At 42.6% G+C, this 23,468-nt stretch overlaps 1 protein-coding gene and 1 long non-coding RNA gene across 2 annotated transcripts in view; both read right to left on the bottom strand.

Moving 5' to 3' along the window:
• Nucleotides 1–3,689: 3,689 nt before the first annotated feature.
• Nucleotides 3,690–6,632, bottom strand: LOC311061018. The gene is made up of 2 exons (XR_014602347.1): nucleotides 4,364–6,632; nucleotides 3,690–4,018 (listed from the first exon to the last, which is right to left on the bottom strand). It is a non-coding gene; the product is annotated as an uncharacterized lncRNA (long non-coding RNA).
• Nucleotides 6,633–6,657: 25 nt separating this feature from the next.
• antxr1c (ANTXR cell adhesion molecule 1c) overlaps nucleotides 6,658–23,468 on the bottom strand; it is a 93,807-nt gene continuing 76,996 nt past the window's right edge. The window contains exon 18 of the mRNA XM_084079488.1: nucleotides 6,658–8,128. Within this exon, the coding sequence (XP_083935614.1) occupies nucleotides 7,829–8,128 (300 nt within the window). The 3' untranslated portion in view covers nucleotides 6,658–7,828. The remainder of the gene's footprint in view (nucleotides 8,129–23,468) is intronic.

Raw genomic sequence — 23,468 nt, 5'->3', positions numbered from 1 at the left:
GTCAGAAGGCTTAGGAATGTACTGGCAATTGTGAAAGAGAGACTATATTTTCTTCCACTTTATAAAATAATAATTCGACTAAATCAATTTAGTGTTTGCCAATTGCCTTCATATGTACTGTGGTCACTGCCAACCTCTGCTGTTGGTCTGGGGAGGAGGACTAGTGGTCCCCAAATGTTTTAGCTCGAGACCCAAAAGAGAAGAATCATGTCTTCCCGGGACTCTAACTATTGAAAACAGCCGATCTACAAGCTCACAACGCATGACGCATTGTGAGCTTGTAGATCTGCTATTTTTTCAAATGTATTACATTTCTTCGATTTTTTTATTCATTTATTACATTCTTTTGAAAAATGTTTGAATTTGTTTTTTAACATGACATTTGAAATAATACAAAAACAAAATGCAGCAAACAAAACATGAATATTTACATGCGACCGACAAATATGTGTCCATGACCCACAAATGTGTCCCGACCAAATGTTTGGGAAACAGTGGAGTAGACCAGGGGTTTTCAACTGATTATGAAGCAGGGACCACCACCCCGACTGAGACTCAACCTGGGGACCACTTTTGTGTTGGAAGGGGGGATAATACAGTAGTAAGTAAGTATTAGAGTGCCCAGCCAAGCAGGACGCAAAGCTGGCAAAAATCGAGTCAGAATGATACCTGGTAATGACCTGGTATCTGTAGGCCAGGGCAGCCGACCAAATCAATCGACGAATCACAACGCGTTTTTCATCCCGCGGGGAATGTTATAGGATCTGCACAGCATCAACGTGACGTCCTTGGGCGGTACTTCCTGTCCGCTTAGATCCTTTCAGTAGCTGATTTTGCCCAGTGTATATCTCATACATCACCACATGGCAATTGTTGTTTTTCCACATAACAGCCATTGTTCCAACATGGAGGCCAAATGAGCATTCTAAGCATTCCATGGCCTCTATTGAACCCGGCACCTCTCTATGCCACCCAGATGCAATTTTTAACTCGTCTCTTCACAGCTGTGAGAGGCTCATTGGGGAGATGTTGTTTCTCTCGTTTCCATCATGAGTGGTTCGCCCTCATTATGGTCCAACACCACTTCAATGTACTGCAATTACCGACAAACAGGATGTGTGTTTGTTAGCTTGTTTTTGTGAAGCGTGTTGTTTGTTTCGGGATGGTTGATGCGTGACTCTTAAGAATAATTTTGATGCTCCGTCGCACGCGCCAAAAACTGACAAGCTACAAGCTCACAGTTAGCCGCATCCGCAACACGATGAGATCTTACAGTACGACTGAAGTGTAAATTAGGCTTTACAGTTTGCATCCTGGTCTTCTGAAATTCTATGTCAAGGGTTCCCAAACCTTTCAGGCTGCGACCCCCCAAAATAATCATATTTGAACTGGGGACCCCGAACCCTGACAAGCACTTGAAATTGTAGGCATTGCATTTAGTTTGACTCGGTTCCACAGATAAATATTGTGATAATAGACGGACTACTGTCACACTCCGTGTCCTTTCTGTATTCCTGTTGTGTTCTCTAGTGAAGCAAAGCAAAGTTTGTTGTTTACCCAGGGTGTCGGACTAAGCACGAAGCTTGTTTCCAGCCGGACCCTGCATGGAAGCCTTGCTCAAGGGCTATTCAGCGGTGATTCATGATTGATGTGATGAATTGGGGAATCGAACTAGGGACCTTCCGGTATCAAGGCCGCCCCTCTAACCACTAGGCCACCGCTGCCTATTGTGTTCCTTGTTCATATTAGTTAGTGTTTTACTTTTCTGTAGTGTTCCTTTGATTTTGAAGTATTGTGTATTCCTTGTTTCTTAGTTGCAGTTAAGAGTTTTACTTTACACCTGTGTACCTTAGTTTGTAGTATGTTATTTCTCCTGGTTTCCTCGGTTGCTTCTGTTACCTTTCTTGTCTAACCAGTCCTGTTGTCAGTTGTGTTCACCTGTGTCCAGTGAGTCCTTGTCTATTTATATTCCCTTGCGTTTTACAATTTCTGTTAGTTTGTTGTATTGTAGTCATAGTGTTCTGTTGTATTTCCTAGTTATCGATTTTCTCAGTGTATTCCTAGTATTTGAAGTTCCTATTGTTTGTTTCCTCGTGTTGGTTTTCTAATAAACCTCCTACATTTGAGCTGCTCTGCCTTGGTCTGTCTGCCACGCACTTGGGTCCTACACCTCTCTGCATCGCACAATGTTTGCCTCTCTCTTAAAAGTCATTCAATTGTAACTTTAGAAATGTGCAGATACCCCGTATACACTTATACTGTATGTTGATTTGTTTACTGTTGAGTGAGAAAACAATGTTGCACATTAAGCTAATCATCTGGGGACCCCCCAAAATAATTTGGGGACCGCCCTGGGGGTACCCCCAGTTTTGGAACCACTGTTATATGTGCAAACCCAAGATGTTTTTTTGCAAAGGTCACAGATTATGTGACTCTTCTGTCTTCCACTCACATCTCCTGCCTCCATCTCCTGCCTCCATCTGTCTGTCTGTCTGTCTGTCTGTCTGTCTGTCTGTCTGTCTGTCTGTCTCTTTTCCTCTCCTCCCGTCTCTGTCATTTGGTTTTCCGTTGTGTGGGTGGTGGTGGTGGCTGTCTAGAGGTTTGGACTTGCGACCAGAAAGGACGCGGGTTCAAGTCCCAGGCTATAAATGGGGGATAAAAGTACCTCAACAACTAGTATTTAGAATTCAGGTCAGGATTCTGGGAAACTGTAATGTCCTTCATCCAAACTCAGAGGGGCCAGAACTTGAGAAGAGGAAATTGGACGGAGGTGAAAGTGAGGTCAAAACCCCTTTACTTCAACACATAATCCCGTGTCATTAAAGCTGCAATCCGTAAAATGAATAAAACATTATTTTAACCAATATGTAGAGTATGGTGATATAATATCTGCAGTGGTTGGAGGTGGTCTCCCTGCTTTTCCATTGAGACATTTTAGACCCTGGTGTCGGGTAGGGCACCTTCATGTTGACAAGTAGTACTGCCTGAAACTCATAAGCGTAATCCCTCCCCCGGCCAAGCAAGGATACATTTAGCCGACCCGGGTTTGAATCCCGGGCAGGACTTCAAACTTACGGAATGGTTTTATCCATTAAGACCTGAGGCCGATCTTCTAAATCCAAATAAAAACAGTTTTCTGGTAACATTTATGTTGCTATATCAGTGGTGCTCAAACGTTTTCATGTTCCAAAATTATATGTATTTGGCCGCGGACCCCCATTAGAAAATATTTTCTTCCAGGGACCCCAAGAAGCAAAGATTGAGTAAAAAAATGTTCGCTTTAAAAATATACATTCAAAGATTTGTACACATTTTCACGATTTTTCCCAAAATAGCAGATCTACAAGCTTGTAGCACGGCGCGAAGTGACACACTATGAGCTTGTATATCTGCAATTTTTTAATAGCCAATCAATGTGCTATATATATATATATATAGCTAAAATCTAAAATGACACAGATACTTTGCCGGTTTTAATGGGTTAACACACGCACGCATGCACACACACACACACACACACACACACACACACACACACACACACACACACACACACACACACACACACACACACACACACACACACACACACACACACACACACACACACACACACACACACACACGCACGCACGCACACGCGCACACACACACACACAGTAAAAAAAAAACATTGCTGCTCTCAGGTAGAAGCTTGGAAGTCAACCTTTATTGATACTGTAAAAAACAAAGTCATGGCAAACAATGACAGAACATGATTTCCATAATCTGTTTCAGTACTGCTGCTAATACACAAAACACTGATTAGCGTCAAACATCTGAGAGCTTTCAGCTCAGGAATGATTAAAAAAAAAACAATTAACAGGGCCACACCCAGATCTCAGAAATATGTACCTTCATAATAGAAGTTTCCCTTCATGCATAGACCCTGTATCTGTGCTGCATTAGTACAATATAGAATGTACTGTATAATTCTCTCTTACAGTACCAAAAGACCAGATTAGTTCTGTAATTGGCTCTATGCACAGCAGTCACGTCCTTCACAGGTGTTACCAATGATACTAACGAAGGCTCCGTTTCATTTAGTATAGCACAGTGGTTCTCAGACTTTAATTTCCACGAGCCCCTTAACTCTGAGAGTGTACAAATAAAACCAAATGGACCCGTAAAGGTCCATTTGGTTACACACACGTCAAGGTGCCATTTAGAACCCCCTCAGAGTGTTTCCAGTGAGCCAACATGCACAACATCAGCACCCTGACTCTGTTTGACCAGAATGGAACAGAGCCTTCATTAGTATCATTGACAACACCTGTACATTTCTTCACAATATGACTGCTGTGCATAGAGCATATCTCACAACCAGATCATTACCATGCCACTCTTTGTTAAATCCAAGACAAGATTATCATTTCAATATTTCATTATGTGTTACCACCGTCAGCCACTTAAGCCTTATATACTTTGTTGTAAGACAAACAGCGAGATCTGATTTCCCTTTTTTTGTTTTTCCTTTTTTTTATTGATTTTTTTTTAATACATTTGTGAAATTTTTTAAAAGCCCCAAATTCTCCAAATGCCCCCAAAATAGGGACAACAGGGTTAATGTCCCATGCAGGACAAGGTGGGACTTCTTTATTGGCTATACTCATTGTAAACCGTTTCCTGTACAGAGATAAAACAGAGACTTCATTAAGCACTCTAAAATAAAATGTGATCATTAATAACTTTAAAAGCATCCCATAATGTCATTTACTTTCATGCCCACAATCATTTTTTTTTGGAAAGGCATGGTCAAACAATAATCTACACTTGAGATCTGCAATGGAACAGTTTTAAGCAGTACTGTATGACATGCCAATGAATATAGCAGGTCAAAATTGAATGATACGGTTTACAAAGTAATACATATAAAAGTATCAAAAAAAGAATATTTTCAGAAGGCACTGGCTTTAGAATAAATACCAGCATTTCTCAACCTCTACGTGATTTGGGAAATGGAGACAAATTTGTATTACTCTTGTTAAAGGTTTAGCTTTTTCCATTTTAAACCTGCAAGCTCATTTCTGAAAGCTTGATGTTACTGTAAATTGGAATTTAATATCAAAATTGTGTTTGATGTAAAATTTCATAGAAGTGTATTGATTGGTTCTTGAGTAACGTAAATGGTTTGATTCAATTTAAAATTACCAATAATTCGGCATTATTCTGCAGTTGGTTTTAACTGAAATTGTAATTCCACATAACATCTCAACAAAACGCAGTTCATTAAAGGGACACTTTGCCGATTTTGAAACTAAATCCCACTCTTGTGTGGCAAAAAAAAAGAACCTGTGCATTTCTCCGCAAAATGCGGAAATGTCTGTGCGATGACATCAAATGCGTAATTTTGCGCCATCGTGTCCGATTAAGGTTTTCTTTTTCTTTTTTTCTACAGTGCTTGGGGGGGTTGAGAAAGGCTGGTGCTGTAATGCCCGAGTTATACTTAGTTGAGCACGGGAGTCACACACCGAAAAATAGCTGATCTACAAGCCCACAATGCATCGCAGCGCGACAAGTTGTGGGCTTATAGACGGGATCCACTTTCCGCGCGCAACACCGCCACACAACCACTGTAAGCATAACCAGGCTTAAAGTCCCTATAATGAAGACTATACCGGCTAGTTGTATGTTGTGTTTGTAAACTTTGTAACAGTATCCGTCTTAACGTTGGACACCTTGTCGATATTCAAGTACCTTCTCCACTATCTAACGACCGGCGGGGAGTAGAAAATAAATTAGACGCTGCTTGAACTGCCCTGCAGTTGCAATTCTGACCGATACCGTCGCTAACACTTGAAAGACAATAAAACATTATCAAAGTACAGTACAGTTCTCACGGGACTGCATAGAAAATAAAACAAAAGAGAGACGATTAGAAAACCTGATCTTTGGTTGTTTGATTTGATGCGCTTCATAGTGTCATAATAATGTCCAGACAAATAAAAATACAATGTCGTAATTGCTCAGCTTTCTATGTGCACAGATATCAAAGATGAATTCTAGATATATCCGTTATTTCTAAATTCAACTACATGTAAAGACAATTAAGGACAGAATCCAAAGCCTCAAACAGCACCAACCCACAAAGCGTTAAAAAAAAAGCCATTTCAAATGAACAAAACAAACCAAAAAAACATATCCCACCTCAAACACAATTGTTGAACTGAACCATTTTTGGTGACATGTTACAAAATGCTTTAATCCTGACATCTCATTAATGTACAATCTACACACTGTATAAAAAGAGTTGTGTTTGTTGGGCAGTTAATGCAAATTGTAAAAGGTAAAGTTTCAAGTCCATCAAAATTGATATACATCACATCGGTTTCTAAAATGCGAGTGTTTGATTCAGAATCAGAAACACTCTCAATAGGCTCTATGCACAGCAGCCATATTATCACTTCCTTCCCAGGTGTTACCAATGATACTAATGAAGGCTCTGTTCCATTTAGTGTAGCACAGTGGTTTCCACGACCCCCATAATTCTGAGAGTTACACACCTGTAAGGGGCCATTTGGAAGCCCATATGGGTCCCTGGACCCCAACTGTAGACCCACTGGTGTAACAGTGAGTGTTTCCAGTGAGCCAACATGCACAATATCAGCACCCTGACTCTGTTTGACCAGAATGGAACAGAGCCTTCATTAGTATCATTGGTAACACATGTGAATGTCTTCATAATATGGCTGCTGTGAAGAGCCAAACATGACTCATCAAAATAAAAAAATGTCCAAATATTGACAGCCATCTCTGCTTAATGGCAATGGATAAACAGCCTAATCCGCTCTGTTCAAAGTACATAAGCAGTCTTATAGATTCACATGCCCAACCCGCCCGACACCGCCCACCTACTCTACCCACTTACCTACCTAATGTTTATCCTCGGCTCTGAACATTGATGGGGAATAATTCAGTAGTTAAACAACAATATTTCCATCCGCTGGCATAAACCTTTTTGACCTCTGTACTTTGCTGTCCAGCAACAAACCTCCGCCATTCTCAATGCTAAGTGAACCCTAGCGTGTGTGCACATGCTCGCGCGTGTTTGTCTACACATGCTGTTCTCTCTTTCGTAGGACATGAGAGAACATCGGGTCGATCTACTTGCTGAAATCCATCAGGTTTTAGGTTTGATTTACTTACGCACACTTTAGAATATCAGTAAAGATCAACGATCATTAATGTTCACATCCGTCTGATCCATTGAGCAACACCTGCGGTAAAAGTTCAACTATCAAACCTTGTAAAGCACCAACTCCTTAAGTCTAAAACATAAATTTCAAAGCAATGACAAATTAAATAAATGCTACACGCGCATATATTTCGTAACCTTATTTTAGCTAAACAAACAATTTGACCATGACACATGCCTAATTTACCAGTGGACTCTAACAATTACCAGTGGTCGTTTAAGTCATGTTATCTCAGTTTAATGCGTGTTTGTTGATGAGGAGGGAAAAAAAAGACAGGAAAACTACGATAGTTCCGCCGGCAGTTTCTTGCGAAGAAATGAAGCGAGAATGGTTTGGGGTTTGGGCCCGGGAAAAAAACACGAGGAAACCCCACGAGTCCCAAAAAAAAATTATACAAATAACGCCGAGCTTTTGGGACTCGAGGAGGACCACAAAAACATCAAACCAATCTACTAAGTCCTAACAGTGAGGTCTGAGGATATACTGAATCAGGGGGTCTATCCACTCTTTTTCTATCTCTCTCTACCTCCCTCTCTCTCTCTCACTCTCTCTCTCTCAATCTCTCTCGCTCTCTCTCCCTCCCCGTCCTCCTCTCAGGGTCTCAGGGTGGGCGGGGGGCGCGAGGGCGGGGGGCAGGGGAGGCCCGGGGGCAGGCGGGCCGGGGGCGGGCCGGGCGGCAGCTGGGGGCAGGGCGGCGCCCTGGGCGGCGGGGTGAGCAGCGGTTGGGCGGGCGGAGGGGGAGGGGGGACGGGGGTGGCGGGGGTGCTCCGGGGGGGAGGGGGGTTGTGGATGGGGCTGCGGGGGGGCGGGGCCTTGTTGTTGTTGGAGGCGGCGGCGACGGCTGCCGCGGCGGCCGCCTCGTCCTTCACCCGGGTGAAGTTGATGCACCGCCCCTGAGAGAGAGAGAGAGAGAGAGAGAGAGAGAGAGAGAGAGAGAGAGAGAGAGAGAGAGAGAGAAAATACATTACTATTTCATTATATTACATTACATTACAGTGGTTGATGGACCTTTTGAATCAGACTTGAATGACAAAGTGAAGGGGAGAGAGAAAAAAAGATGAGAGAGACAATTCAATTCAATAGGCTCTATGCACAGCAGCCATTTTGGAGAAAAATTGGGCCTCTTCTTACTTCCTTCACAGGTGTTACCAATGATACTAATGAAAGCTCTGTTCCATTCCGGTCAAACAGAGTCAGGGTGCTGATATTGTGCATGTTGGCTCACTAGAAACACTAGTGGGTCTCAAAGTGTGGTCCAGGGACCCTCATGGTTCCTTGAGAGGGTGTAACTCTGAGAGTGTACAAATGGAACCAAATGGACCCTCCCGGGTCCATTTGGTTCCATTTGTACACTCTCAGAGTTATGGGGGTCCTTGAAATTAAAAAGTCTGAGAACCACTTTGCTGCACTAAATGGAACAGAGCCTTCATTAGTGTCATTGATAACACCTGTGAAGGAAGCAAGGAAGGGGCCCAATTTCTGTCCAATATGGCTGCTGTGCATAGAGTCAATTCAATTCAATTCAATTCAATTCAATTCAATTCAATTCAATTCAATATTATCATTATAGTGCCAAATCACAACAAGTTGTCTCAAGACACTTTACAGAGAAGAGACCCGACATTGTCAGGTGCAAGTTCGGAAGCAATCTCACAAGCTCATTTTGGGAGGTCTGCGGTTTAGTCTTCAGTGGCTTTGACGATGCTAGTGTACCATGAGGTGTAAACATAGCGAAAATGACACTAGATGAGCACTCCGGATATGAGCAGTCCTGTTGATAAACGAGGAGATCTTGTACTTTGATTGACTACAAAAGTCAACGTTTGTTTGTGTGTTTGTTGGGTGTAATTTGCGATGTAGTGGTTTTGTGTTTTGTAGTGTCAGAATGTTCTTAAATTAAATGCCCTGCACTCAGACAGACAGACAGACAGACACACAGAGAGATTTGGTCAGATTTGGTCAGAGATAAACTGTTTCCCGAAAAAGAGGCTTTAACGATGCCATTAAGTCCAAGTTCTCACACACACACACGCATGCATGCACGCACGCACGCATGCACGCACACACACACACACACAGGGACACAGAGAGCGTTGAAGAACCAAAGGGGACGCATGCACGCGTGCATGTGTGTGCGTGCGCACGAAAATGTGCGTTTTTTACGGGGTTTGTTACTTTTGTGGGTGTTTTTGTTACATTAATTCGGTTATTTCGGTTAATTCGGTACAAAAATGTTGGAGATTTCTTCTTTTTCTTTTTTCTTCATCCCAAAAGTGGGGGGGATATCCCTCCCCCCAATGGAGCTGAGTATGTCCATCCCCCCCCCCTCTTTGCGTCCCTGCACACACACACACACACACACACACACACACACACACACACACACACACACACACACACACACACACACACACACACACACCGTATTTTACTAATCTAAAGTACAACTACTGCACTGAGGTGATTTCCGGTGATTTCCCTTGACCTGCCTGTCTGTCTGTCTCTCTGACTGTCCATTGTCTGTCTGTCTGTCTGTCTGACCAGCTGCTGTGGGAGATTACAAGTAAAATCCTGGCTGAAACTCCTTCAAAAATACCAAACTGTCTGTCCCCGTAGCCATGACAACATGTTCCCTCATGCTCGTAACCAGTGGTGGAAAGTAACTACAGTAAGTGCATGTACTTAAGTACTGTACTTAAGTACAATTTTGAGGTATTTGTACTTTACTTAGGTATATCCAATTTCCAATACTTTTACTTCTACTCCACTACATCTTGGATCCAAATATTGTACTTTTACTCCACTACATTTATTTGAAAAATGTAGTTACTATACTTTGTAGATTTTGATTATTATTGCAAAACATACATTAACCACTTCAGCCCTATATACATTTCAACCATTTGAAAATAGCCGATCTACAAGCTCACAGTGTGTCGCAGCGCGATGCATTGTGAGCTTGTAGATCTGCTATTTTCAAAAGATTTTTTATACATTTGAAAACTTTAAATGGGACACTCTGCATAATGAGTACTTTTACTTTTGATAAGTACATTTTGATGCCAATGCTTTTGTACTTTTACTCAAGTATATTTTGATTTCCGGACTTTCACTTGTGACAGAGTATTTCTATATTTCCTATACTTTTATGTAAGTAAAACATTTGAGTACTTTTTCCACCACTGCTCGTAATGGACCATAATGGACAGACAGTGAAAGGGTGGGGTGGAGGAGAGGAGAGGAGAGGAGCGAGGGACCCGGTGGAGACAGAGGGAGTGGAATAGCCATGGGTGACATTTCCAGAGTCTAGCTGGATGCTCCAATTGTCGACTCTGGTGGTCATTTAATAAATACCCATGGCAGCATGATGCAATGTGCAGACTCCCACTTTTCTGTTTTCAAGAACGACGGGAGAGTCTTTGTTGTCAGACTTACAACAGACAACGCTAATACAAGTCCCGAGGCGGCTTTTTTCTCTTAACTCTCTCAGTGCCAATGAAATAAAAAAATATGTTCATACTGTGCCAAAGTAAAAAGTTTTAAAAAAAGTGCTTAGGAAGCGAGATACAGCCTTTTTCAGTTATAAGTTAAACAAGGAGTGGATGGAGCTGCAAATCTTCAGATAATGATGTATTGGGTTCTGAACATTCCCCCCCCCCCCCAAAAAAAATATTTTTAAAAACTGGATTTTTCGTTCTTGGCACTGAGGGCATTCAGAAAAAACTCGGGATATCTCGTTGTGTGGCACTGAGAGAGTTAAGAATCCTCGTGGTATCTTTGTGGTCTGAACCAGGGGTCTTCAACGTTTTTCAGGCCAAGGACCCCTTGGCTGAGGGAGAGCTAAAGCAGGGACCCCCATTAAATATATATATATATATATTTTCATAGACAGCTGCATAGACTTGTTTCACAGCACTATTATGAGTGTGTTAACCACTTAAACCCTCAATACTTAGTAAGCTTAATACTTAGTAAGCGTAATAGCAGTACTTCACTTAAGTACTGCTATTTTTTCAACACCAAACTGCTTTGACAAAAATAGCAGATCTACAAGCGCACAACGCCTTGCAGCGCTGCTGTTTTTGGCTAAAGTTCTCCTCAGAATAGGGATGCTTGGTTGAAGTGGTTAATGCAGAAATCACACAAAGATTTGGCGGACCCCCTGTAGTAACTCTGAGGACCCCCTAGGGGCAACAGTGTTGCCACGGTATGGCAACACTGTGCTATTTCATAGACCTGGATGCTTGTTTCTCTTGCTACACCTGGCGCTCATTTAAGGTCAGTGTTGCCATGTCTAGTTATTATAAGCGACTTTGACCGAGCAGGAGCGGAGGCAAATTCATAGACCGGATTGCTTGTTTCTCGCGTGGGGCGAGGCAACCCTGTGAAGCCCTGTAAACAGTAAAGTTGAGTGTCTTTTGTTGATTTAAACCAAGTCATTATAACAGTGTGACGTGGTGAATAAAGTTTGCTTTGGGATGTGTAGGACACAAAAAGAGCGGACACATAAACGTGGCTGGGGTGGGAATATGGACATGAGCAGGGTGGCTACGAAGACATAGTAAGTAGCAAATGTTTACGTTTATATTAGCCATTTCAGCTAACTGTTGCTAACGGTGAACAGTGTTCCTTTCCAGTGTGGTTCTCTTCCCAGGAGGTGGAAATATTGTTGAAAGAAAATAAATGTGCTCCAAAGAGGCAAATGTATAGTGAGCAATGAGGACGTTGTTGTCTGTCTGTCTGTCTGTCTGTCTGTCTGTCTGTCTGTCTGACCAGCTGCTGTGGGAGATTACAAGTAAAATCCTGGCTGAAACTCCTTCAAAAATACCAAACTGTCTGTCCTCGTAGCCATGACAACATGTTCCCTCATGCTCGTAACCAATGGTGGAAAGTAACTAAGTGCATTTACTTAAGTACTGTACTTAAGTACAATTTTGAGGTATTTGTACTTTACTTAGGTATTTCCAATTTCCAATACTTTTACTTCTACTCCACTACATCTGTCCACGACGCGAACGGCCTTTTCCTGAGGAGTTTTTACCAAGGGGGCGGTTGGGGAGCACAGAAGGAATATCTTGTGGAGTTCCAATATTACAATGCATCCCAGAAATATATAACTTATAAAAATGTTTCATTCGTAAGGAAATGTAAATATGGCAACTCATTTAGATGTAGGCCTACGTAGCTTTATGGTTTCCACATGGACTATAGCCGTTTCACTCATGATACGATTTCTCTTCTTGTTCTTTCATAACAGATACATAGGCTACATGTGGCAGATAATCCCCACACCAAGAGAGTAAAAAAAGAAAAAACGTTTCAGTCATTCAGTCCGACTTCACTGTAGCCTGTGGTTCTCAAACTTTTTCATGTCAAGGACCCCCAAATTGACACTTATTAGCTCGCGGACCCCCATTTGAAAAGATATGCCAGGGACCCCCATAAGAGAAGATTTATACGACTCTCTAGCAGTGATTCTCAACCATTTTAATTTCAAGGACCCGGTGCATTAGGCTACGGACCCTCATTTAATGGCATTTCTATCCCTGGGACCCCAATTTATATTGTAAAATCAATGTTAATTTAACTCTGAGAGTGTACAAATGGAACCAAATGGACCCGTTAGGGTCCATTTGGTTCCATTTGTACACTCTCAGAGTTACAGACCCATAAGGGTCCATTTGGATCCTATCCATCATTTAGCTGGGGACCCCCTGAAACCCCCCCAAGTACCCCTGGGGGTCCCCAGACCCCACTTTGAGAACCTTTTCATAAATGATATTTGTACTTAGGCTGTCGTGAAAGTTTATAATATTTAGAGAAATTTAAAGTTTCAAATACAAAAGTAGTAGTTGTGAATTAGCAAACTGGACATTTAGACTGAATGTTTCCTTTATCCTCATCTTGCGCTATAATGCGCGCAACTGTTTCGCCAGGTTTTATTTGTGTTGTTTCTCATAAGCGTGCATCCGTTGTCTGTCAACAACACAGCCGTCTGTGCCTTGACTTCTGTGCTCTGACTGCGCTCGCCAGGCTCTCTCCCCACCCGCCCCCTTGGCAAAAACTCCTCAGGAAAAGGCTGTTCGCGTCCACGACTGGTCCAGAAATCCTGGTACAGTCGCTTTGGTCTAGAGCAGAAGCATCTCATGTCACCCCAGACCAGAGACACCTCTCTCTGATATGTGACCCACAACACTAACCAGTGGCCACATGGTGCATGGATGCTGAACCCCTGTGGCGGCACTGTTGCAGCTCCATGCTCCTAGAGGAGGAGTTAGGAAGAATTCCGAGATTCTGGCAGTGGTGGAAAGTAACTAAGTACATTTACTCAAGTACAATTTTGAAGTACTTTTACTTTACTGGACTATTTCCAATTTCCAGTACTTTTGCTTCTACTCCACTACTACATCTCAGAGGCAAATATTCTTCTTTTACTCCACTGCAATTATTTGAAAACTTTAGTTACTTTGTAGATTTTGATTATTATTACTAAAATTGGCTATTTTAAAATAGCCGATCTACAAGCTCACAACGCGTGGCTTTGCGATGTGTTGTGAGCTTGTAGATCTGCTATTTTCAAAGGCTTTTTTTATGCATTTGGAAACATATAAAATGGGATATTATGCATAATGAGTGCTTTTACTTTTGGTACTTTAAGTATATTTTGATGCCAATACTTTTGTACTTTTACTCAAGTACATTTTGAATTCCAGACTTTTACTTGTAACAAAGCATTTCTACATTGCAGTATTGACACTTTTACTTAAGTAAAACATGTGAGTACTTTTTCCACCACTGGATTCTGGTTGGTTCTACTGTGTAAAATGAAAGGAAACCTGGTTTGGCTGGACTAAACAAAGACAAATGCACACACACACATGCGCACGCACACACACACACACACACACACACACACACACACACACACACACACACACACGTGCACACGCACGCACGCACAGAGACACAGACTAACGGAGGCCACGTTGGCAGGAAGTCAATAAAAACAGTCACAGAGGACACATTCCCTTCATCCTGACTTGTAAATTAGCCGCGGCCGAGGACGAAAGAATGAAAACGAGAGAGAGAGAGAGAAAAAAACAGAGGGAAGAAAAAGGACAAGAATCTAGCGGTCACCCAAGTCTGTCTCTGCTAATCCAGTCTGGCATTCCTGCACTTCTAATAAAACAATGAAACATAAGCCTGGAGATCCCTCTCCCTGCAAAAGAAAAATGATTTTTGATGCCATGGAATGTCCCTAAACGGACTGGCCATGTTTTTTTTTGCTGGGGTAAATATGGATTATCCTCGTTTATTTATTTTGGTAAATTGTGTTGATCCCCGTGGGGAAATGTGTTCCCCGCGTTTGACCCGTCTCAACCATTAGCAGCATTGTGCAGCCACCTAGCGGCGCTTAATTGGGGAGCAGTTAGGGCACGTCTTGCTCAACGACACTTCGAGTCAAACGACGAGAGGAGCTGGGGAATCGAGACCGTGAAGGGATGCTAAAGGGATGTGCAGAGAAGGTTGGAAAATAGCTGATCTACAAGCTCACAACACGTCGCGCTTAGTTTAGTTTAATCATGTTTATTTCGAATATTATGTTAATAAAAACAGATTAAAATTAATATCAGATTAAAATATAGCAAAACAAAAAGAAACCAGAGGAGGAAAAAAAGAGAAAACAATCTAAACATATCCGAAAAGGAGTGTTTTGCATTGCGTTGTAAGCGTGTAGATCGGTGCGCGACACCTCACTCAAGACCTTTCCCAAACCAGCATGGATTTCTATAGAGTGCATGGGCAATAGGCTCTATGCACAGCAGCCATATGGACAGAAATTGGGCCCCTTCCTTGCTTCCTTCACAGGTGTTACCAATGACACCAATGACGGCTCTGTTCCATTTAGTGTAGCACAGTGGTTCTCAGACTTTTTAATTTCAAGGACCCCCATAACTCTGAGAGTGTACAAATGGAACCAAATGGACCCTCCCGGGTCCATTTGGTTCCATTTGTACACTCTCAGAGTTACACCCTCTCAAGGAACCATGAGGGTCCCTGGACCACACTTTGAGACCCACTAGTGTTTCCAGTGAGCCAACATGCACAATATCAGCACCCTGACTCTGTTTGACCAGAATGGAACAGAGCCTTCATTAGTAGCCTTCATTAGTAGTAGTAGGTAACACCTGTGAAGGAAGCAAGGAAGGGGCCCGATTTCTGTCCAATATGGCTGCTGTGCATAGAGCCTATTCTTTCGACATAAAATGGTGCATTCAAGTTCAGGAAGAGTTAGGAAAAAGCAATTCTCGAGTGCTCCCTTTGGGTGCGGCATGGAAAGGGGGCATTTCTTTAACCATAGTAAATGCTGAATTTGTGGTCTGGAGAGGGCACTTTTTTTTACAGATGGGTAAAAGGGCAAGCCTCCTTTGATGTCTATGTGTGCGTGTGCCTGCTGAGCCACCTCGGTCAACACGCTGGAGGAAAGCGAATAGTTTTTAGAAAGACGATGCAGGGTAGAAGCTGGATGAATGCATACAAGGAGATTGTTTAACATGGGCAGCCATTCGATGCGATCTGGCCCCTTCAGAGAGCTAGACGCTCCTGAATTTCCATTTAGTTTCACTTCATCATTCAGTGTGAAAGTGCTCCCATTGCAGCCGTTTTCCAAGATGGGCGTTGGCAAAGAGCGAGGCCTCAGTGATTAGTCCATCCCCTAAACAAATCATGGAATTTGATGTAACACTGAACCGGTGGTGTAAAGTAACTAAGTACATGTCGTCAAGTACCGTACGTACTTAAGTACAATTTTGAGGTATTTTTTTTACTTTACTGGAGTATTTCCAATTTTCAGTACTTTTACATCTACTCCTCTACATCTCAGAGGCAATTATTGTACTTTTACTCCACTACAATTATTTAACAACTTTAGTTACTTTGTAATTATAAATTATTATATTCTAAAACATACATTAACCACTTTAGCCCTATTTTATACATAGGCTATTTGAAAATAGCCGATCTACAAGCTCACAACGCGTCGCATCGCGACGCGTTGTGAGCTTGTAGATCTGCTATTTTCAAACATTTTAGTACTTTTACTTTTGGTGCTTTAAGTACATTTTGAGGCCAATACCTTTGTACTTTTATTCAAGTAAATTTAGAATTCCGGACTTTTACTTGTAACAGAGAATTTCTATATTGCACTAGACTCTTACTTGAGTAAAATATCTCAGTACTTTTTCCACCACTGCTCTGAACTCTGAGATACAATTTCCCATTTCAGTTGACTTTGTATATCCTGACACTATAGACCGAATTAACTTTTTATTTCACTTCTTTATCCCTGTGAGTCCTGTGAGAAACAAACAGCTTTAAGAACAGCATCAATTCTATCCACTAATGTTGCCGCCATCGTGGTTGTTAAAAAACTGTCTCATGCTGTTTTATCCCGTCTCCGCATTCATCAAGGGCGCTGTTTGTTTGGCCCGGTTGGAACTGAACCAAGGAAACAGCAACACCCCACATTGACATCACAGCATAGAATATTAATGGCGTGACGAGAATTTCAGGGGCTGGAGCCAAGCAAAATGTTTGGACGTGAGACATAAATATAAAAAATACTCGCATTTTCAAAGAGAGACAAACAATTGTGAAAATTGCAGATCTACGAGCTGGCAACAATTTTATTTTCAGATGTTTTCGTGCGATGAAGTCTAAAATAGGGCTTAACCCTTTCAATCCGGGAATGCATCTACAAATGTCTTCTAAATCCTAACAGTTTTCTGAAAAAACCTATGTTGCTATATCAGTGGTTCTCACACTTATTCATGTCAAGGACCCCCAAAATTATATGTATTTGGCCGCGGACGCCCATATGAAAGCATTTTTGTTCCAGGGACCCCCGGAAGCAAAGATTTGAGTCAAAAATGTTCCAAAAAAAAATAATAAAAAATCATAGATTTGCACAAATTGTCAAGATTTTTCAGAAATAGCAGATATATAAGCTCATAGTGCGGCACCAAGTGCCGCACTATGAGCTTGTATATCTGCTATTTTTGAATAGCCAAAGTATAAAATAATGGCTAAAGCTAAAATCTAAAATGACACAGATGCGTTCCCGGTCTTAATGGATTAAGTGATTAATGCCTCAGTACATACAGTATATATAGTGTTTGTTTGTGGTCTCTGGCTGTATGCCAGAGAGCTGTTATAGGTTGGGGTTATGTAGGTTGGGGTTGCTATAGGCTTTGCGCCAGAGTGCTGCTGGTAAAATGGCGCAATTATATAGTGTATTGGTTCTCAACCCGTGGTCCGGGGACCACCAGTGGTCCTTGACGGGGCTCCAGGTGGTCCCCTGCTAAATGATGGAGAGTTGGTAACCAAATGGACCCTTATTAGATCTTTAACTCTTGAGAGCGTAAAATGAAACCAAATGAACCCTTACGGGTCCATTTGGTTTCATTTTACGCTCTCAAGAGTTAAATCATTGTTAAACATCTGCATCACTTAATTAAAGATGTGTTATTTTGATCAACGTTTGCCTGTTATCTCTCCTATGGTACCAACATCAATACAGCATGGAATTGTGGCCAAAATCGTATCCAACGATAACACAATATTCTAAGTCTTGGGTCTGAGAGTCTAAATCTCATCAAAACGGTGGTTCCGTGGCTCAAACGCCGAATAAATAATGGACATTGATATGAAAAGGCTTGAGATCCACTGATAGTGCCTTTCTCCAAAGCGCTTTACTGCACAATGTGCATTACACATTCACACACCGACGGCAGAGGTAACCAATGCAAGCCACACCAACCCAACCTGCGCTCATCGGGAGCAGTCAGGGGGTCAGTGTCTTGCTCAAGGACACTTGAGCACTATAATCCAGGGGGGAGTCGGGGATTGACTCAGGAAACCTTCAGTCCTGATTTCCAAGCAGCTGCTTTGCCTCCTGAGCCAATGCTGGTTAGGTTGTTATAGGCTGTGTGCCAGAGTGCTGCTATACTGTAGTTTGGGGGTTATAGGTTGGGGCTGCTATAGGCTGTTTGCCAGAGTGCTGCTATAGTTTGGGGTTGCATTACGTTGGACAGAAACAGACTGTCGTCTCTGTCGGTTGGAAACCTCATACACCCAAAAACGGTTACTTTTCAGGATTCAAATGAACCCATTTAGACCTGGAACACCAATATGTAACTATAGCTTTCAATCCAGGAACCCCTTTTTGGTGTAGTTGTTGCTGTATACATATACATGCATTTAAGCTTTTCAGAAAACTTAGGTCAGGATTTAGAAAATAGCGCCGCGTTTCCAGCTTGTGGATCTGCTACTTTTGAAGCTTTTGTGTAACGCTGTGTAGTGTGATCAAGTAGGGCGTTAATGTATGAAGAAGCATGGAGATAAGAGGTTTCTGCCTGACAGCAACGAAAATGAGCTCTCATCAGGTCATGTGATACTCAGAGTGGATTTAGTGGCTGCTGACACTCTGAACTGACTGGTTCCCATAAGACACATGAGCACACTCACACTGTCTAAGTGACCTGTCACACTGTGTGTGTGTGTGTGTGTGTGTGTGTGTGTGTGTGTGTGTGTGTGTGTGTGTGTGTGTGAGTGTGTGAGAGAGGGCGATGTGGTCTGCCGGTGGAGACAGTACTGCGGTGGTCTCTCCGCCTCATGGATTACCTCATGTCCTTCTGCCTGCTAACCACTTCTCAGGGGAAGAGTGCGTGTGTGTGTGAGTGTGAGTGGGAGAGAGAGAGTTGGTTCATTTATATGTTCTGCATTTGCTGTTTGCCAGCTTGCGTGTGTGTGTGTGTGTGTGTGTGTGTGTGTGTGTGTGTGTGTGTGCGTGTGTGTGTGTGTGTGTGTGTGTGTGTGTGTGTGACGTCAGAGCAGTTAATATAATAGAGGTGGTCTGGTCTCTCTCTCTCCCTCTCTCTCGTTCTCTGTCTTTGTCTTTCTCTCTGTCTGTCTGTCTGTTTGTCTGCATGTCTCTCTCCCTCTCTGTCTCTCTCTCCCTCCCTCTCTCTCTCTCTCTAATAATGACTCCCTCCTGTGTGAAATATAGGCAACCCACTTTAGGCTGAATTACTTTTGGTAATGTGTGTGTGAACACATCTGTCACTGGTCAAACGCGAGGCATGAGAATATGCATGCATGTGCTCGTGCACACACACACACACACACACACACACACACACACACACACACACACACACACACACACACACACACACACACACACACACACACACACACACACACACACACACACACACACACACACACAGAGTCTACAGTGGCGTTTCAGCGGTGCTGTGGAACTATGTAGGGCCAGGCATGGGGCCAAACCCCATGAAATGACTATATCAGACTGGCCTCGGTAATGATACACTGTAGGACCCTGCTGCTGGCACACACACACACACACACACACACACACACACACACACACACACACACACGCCCCGGCGTTCTGCTCTGCATCACACCGAATTCAACCTATGCTAAACTAACACGAAAATGGGTGAGTGGGTTCAGCGTGAAGGAGAGGATGAGGGAGGGAGAGAGAGAGAGAGAGCGTAATTTGTTATACTGCAATGGGCATTCTGGGTTCCTTGAGGGGAGTTCCAAATGGACCCTTACAGGCCTGTAACTCTGATAGGGTACAAATGGAACCAAATGGACCCTTACGGGTCCATTTGGTTCCATTTGTACCCTATCAGAGTTATGGGGGTCCTTGAAATGGAAGAAAGTTTGAGAACCACTGTTGTACCGTATACGAGGGCCTGTTTGGAAGCTGTTTTTGTCCAGACATATACAGTTAACACAGCACTGCTTGCACTGTGTTGTTGTGCCGTGCTGTAAGGCGGGGTGCGAGGGAGGGGTGCGTCTCTGTGCCTCTGATTGGTGGAACCAGGTGCTAATTGCTTCTAATTGGCTGCACTGGTCAGCTGCTGGCTCTGTGTGGAAGAGCACAGGAGGATGTCTTTCCCAGGTTTTACGCCAAGGGCGGACAGGGTTTTGAGGTTTAGGCATTATTTCTGTGAGGTTAGGGTTAGGTTTAGGCATAGTTTTAGTTAAGTAAAATGTTAGGGTTTAAGCGCAATCAAGGCGAAACACCAAGGAAAGAGGGAGGCCCCGAAGAGCACATGGGGAGAGGTTGGCCCTGAGGGTCTTTCTGACAGGAAAAGCTCCCAGCTGGTTCAATTTAGACATGCTGTTGGGCCCTGCCTTGTAGTGGAAGTGTCACATGATTTGTAACATAATGGTTTCCGGGTTTGATTCTTGTAAAGAAGAACATACTTTTGGTGGAGTTAATTCATTTTTAGTTGAGTTTGGGCAGAGAGCTGAGTATGAGTTGACAAGACGCAATATGGCTGCAGTGTGGACAGAAAGAATGACAACGTTTGGTAAAAGTTACACCACCACTCTCCTCCCCTAGCACCAACCAGCCTACAGTCTCTCACACACGCACACGCACGCACGCAAGCACGCACGCACGCACGCACGCACGCACGCACGCACGCACGCACGCACGCACGCACGTACTGCAAAGACACAAACTGGCCATTTCTACAAAGACCTTGTGTTTTCACAAAAATGAAACCTTTTGCTTTATTTTGTCCACTAATTTGTTCCACTGTTGAAGTCAGCATTTCCCTGTAGGTTAGATCAGTGGTATATCAGTGCTAGCTTGTGCCTCAGTGATATAGTATATTAAAAGATAATTCATAACTTTTTGTAGTGCAATAATAATGTGTGGCTGTCATAAAATCCCAAGTCACACCTTGGACTTGTCTCACAGAACTTTGGGAATCTCTGTGTTGGGCTCACTGTCTCATGTCAGTAGTTGGACAGACACTGTCCCATGTCAGTAGTTGGACAGACACTGTCTCATGTCAGTAGTTGGACAGACACTGTCTCATGTCAGTAGTTGGACAGACACTGTCTCATGTCAGTAGTTGGACAGACACTGTCTCATGTCAGTAGTTGGACAGACACTGTCCCATGTCAGTAGTTGGACTGCATGAGCTGTACACTGAGGCAGAGATTTATGACCTGGCCGTAAAGTTGTGGCTCTGCTTATCTCTGGGGTGTCGTTCACATGTTGCTATAGAGCGCTAGGCACGGCAATGCAAGAAACATGACGGTGATGGAATGACACGTCTGTCTGCAATCTGGAATGACTTCAACAGACACACTTGCGTGTGTGTGTGTGTGTGTGTGTGTGTGTGTGTGTGTGTGTGTGTGTGTGTGTGTGTGTGTGTGTGTGAGGCATGTACAATATGTGTCAACATCCTTTGACCAGTTATTTGTATGCATTAATTACATAATCAGTGCGCTCTCTCTCTCTCTCTCTCTCTCTCTCTCTCACTCACTCCCTCACTCACTCACTCACTCACACACACACACACACATACACGCGCACGCACGCACCCACACACTCTTGTGCATGATTGGACATGCATATTTGTTGTGTCTTGCAACGGCTCCATATGTCTTGGTTTTATTATCCTTACTTTTATCTCTCCCACACGCGGACATCTGTTTTCTGCTGCTTTCTACTGCTCTTTTAAACATATACTTTATTTTTAGAAGTTTTGCTAAGATGTGTGTACTTAATAGATACACCCGCAAGTGTATTGTAATAACTGGGGTCTGTGTGTCTCTCTGTGTGTCTGTCTGTCTGTCTGTCTGTCTGTCTGTCTGTCTGTCTGTCTGTCTGTCTGTCTGTCTGTCTGTCTGTTACAGCGACATTTCAGACGGTTTTAATCCCATTTATATAAACTTTGCTAATGATATGGATCAGACGGATCTGCGCTGTTGATTTTGCTTTTGTGATTGGACTTACGTTGGACTTACGTTGTTTACGTTGACTTACGTTGTTTTTCTCAAGTGATTTTCTTTGGTTAAAACAAGTATTAAATAGCTCTATATTCTGATAGTACTCATCGCTATAGAGTGTTTGTTCAATAACAGGAGTCTCCATATCTCTCCAGCTCTTTATTAAACAGAGAATGCATGTTCAGGTCAGGATACCAATTTTATCCAGTCAGGATAGAGAACTCAGACAGGATGCAGATTAACCAAGTGAAATTGGAAGTTATGACACAAAGAAATGAGCAGAAACATTTTTGGACTAACACTATCAAATTTAAGCTTATAAATGGGTGCTCTCTGTTGATTGGCTGACATTTTGTCACCTACCTGAAAATGAATTTTCTGTTTAATAAAGAGCTGGAGAGACATGGAGACTCCGGTTACTGAACAAACACTCTATAGCAATGAGTACTATCAGAATATAGTGCTTTAACCTTTTAACAAAAAACTTTTTGTTTTAACCAAAATATATCACTTACCCTCCCTTTTAATGGCTGCTGACAGATGATTTTCCTTTGGGAATCATTGTTTTTATTGTATGCTAGCGTAGTTTATGTTGGCTTAAATCATCTTTAGACCTTTTTGTTTTGCTGTGACAAACCCTATTTATCAATGTGCTGTACGGATAAATTAGAGTTGACGTCTCCAAGTGTCTCTCACTTTATTCAAGAGATTTTTTTTTTGCCTGAGTTGCTGCAACATGAGGCGGACAGATTAAGAGTTCTCCTCAGGTCACACTTGGTAATGAAAAGAGGTGTCCTAGCACTCATTTCCTCTGCACTTTGAAATAAAAACTATTACACGAGCTGGAAGACGGCCTATAGCCCCGCTAGCCTGGGGACATTTTTCTGCAAGTTCGTAACAAACCGCAAATGTGACTTGCGTAGGCAATGCTGTGAGAGAGAGAGAGAGAGAGAGAGAAACGACTTCTCTAGAATAAGCATTACGTCATGTGACCTTTTGCGTTTCAAAATTCAGCAGAATAGGACAGCTGTCATTGAAAGAGAGAGAGAGAGAGAGAGACACTGTATGTATCTGTGTTTAGTCAGTAAATGATACAATTAAGTTGAAGCTTAACCACTTAAGTCACTGTTCTACAATTAACAAGTCTTAAGTCTGGGCACTTCCTCTAACTTTTTGAATAACTGTTGGGCTAGCCTCGGAAACCCATGTTGGGCAGAAACCTTGTTTCTCCATATTTCAACTTTTTTCTTCCCCATAACCAGTGGTGTAAAGTAACTAAGTACAATTACCGTAGTCAAGTACTGTACATAACAGTTGTGAGGTATTTTTTACTTTACTGGAGTATTTCCAATTTTCAGTACTTTTACTTCTACTCCACTACATCTC

The sequence above is a fragment of the Gymnoscopelus microlampas genome (assembly GCF_963454915.1).
Source record: "Gymnoscopelus microlampas genome assembly, chromosome: 14".
In the NCBI taxonomy this organism is placed as follows: domain Eukaryota; kingdom Metazoa; phylum Chordata; class Actinopteri; order Myctophiformes; family Myctophidae; genus Gymnoscopelus; species Gymnoscopelus microlampas.
The sequence above is the reverse complement of the archived record's forward strand: the minus strand, read 5'-3'. Positions and strand labels throughout refer to the sequence as shown.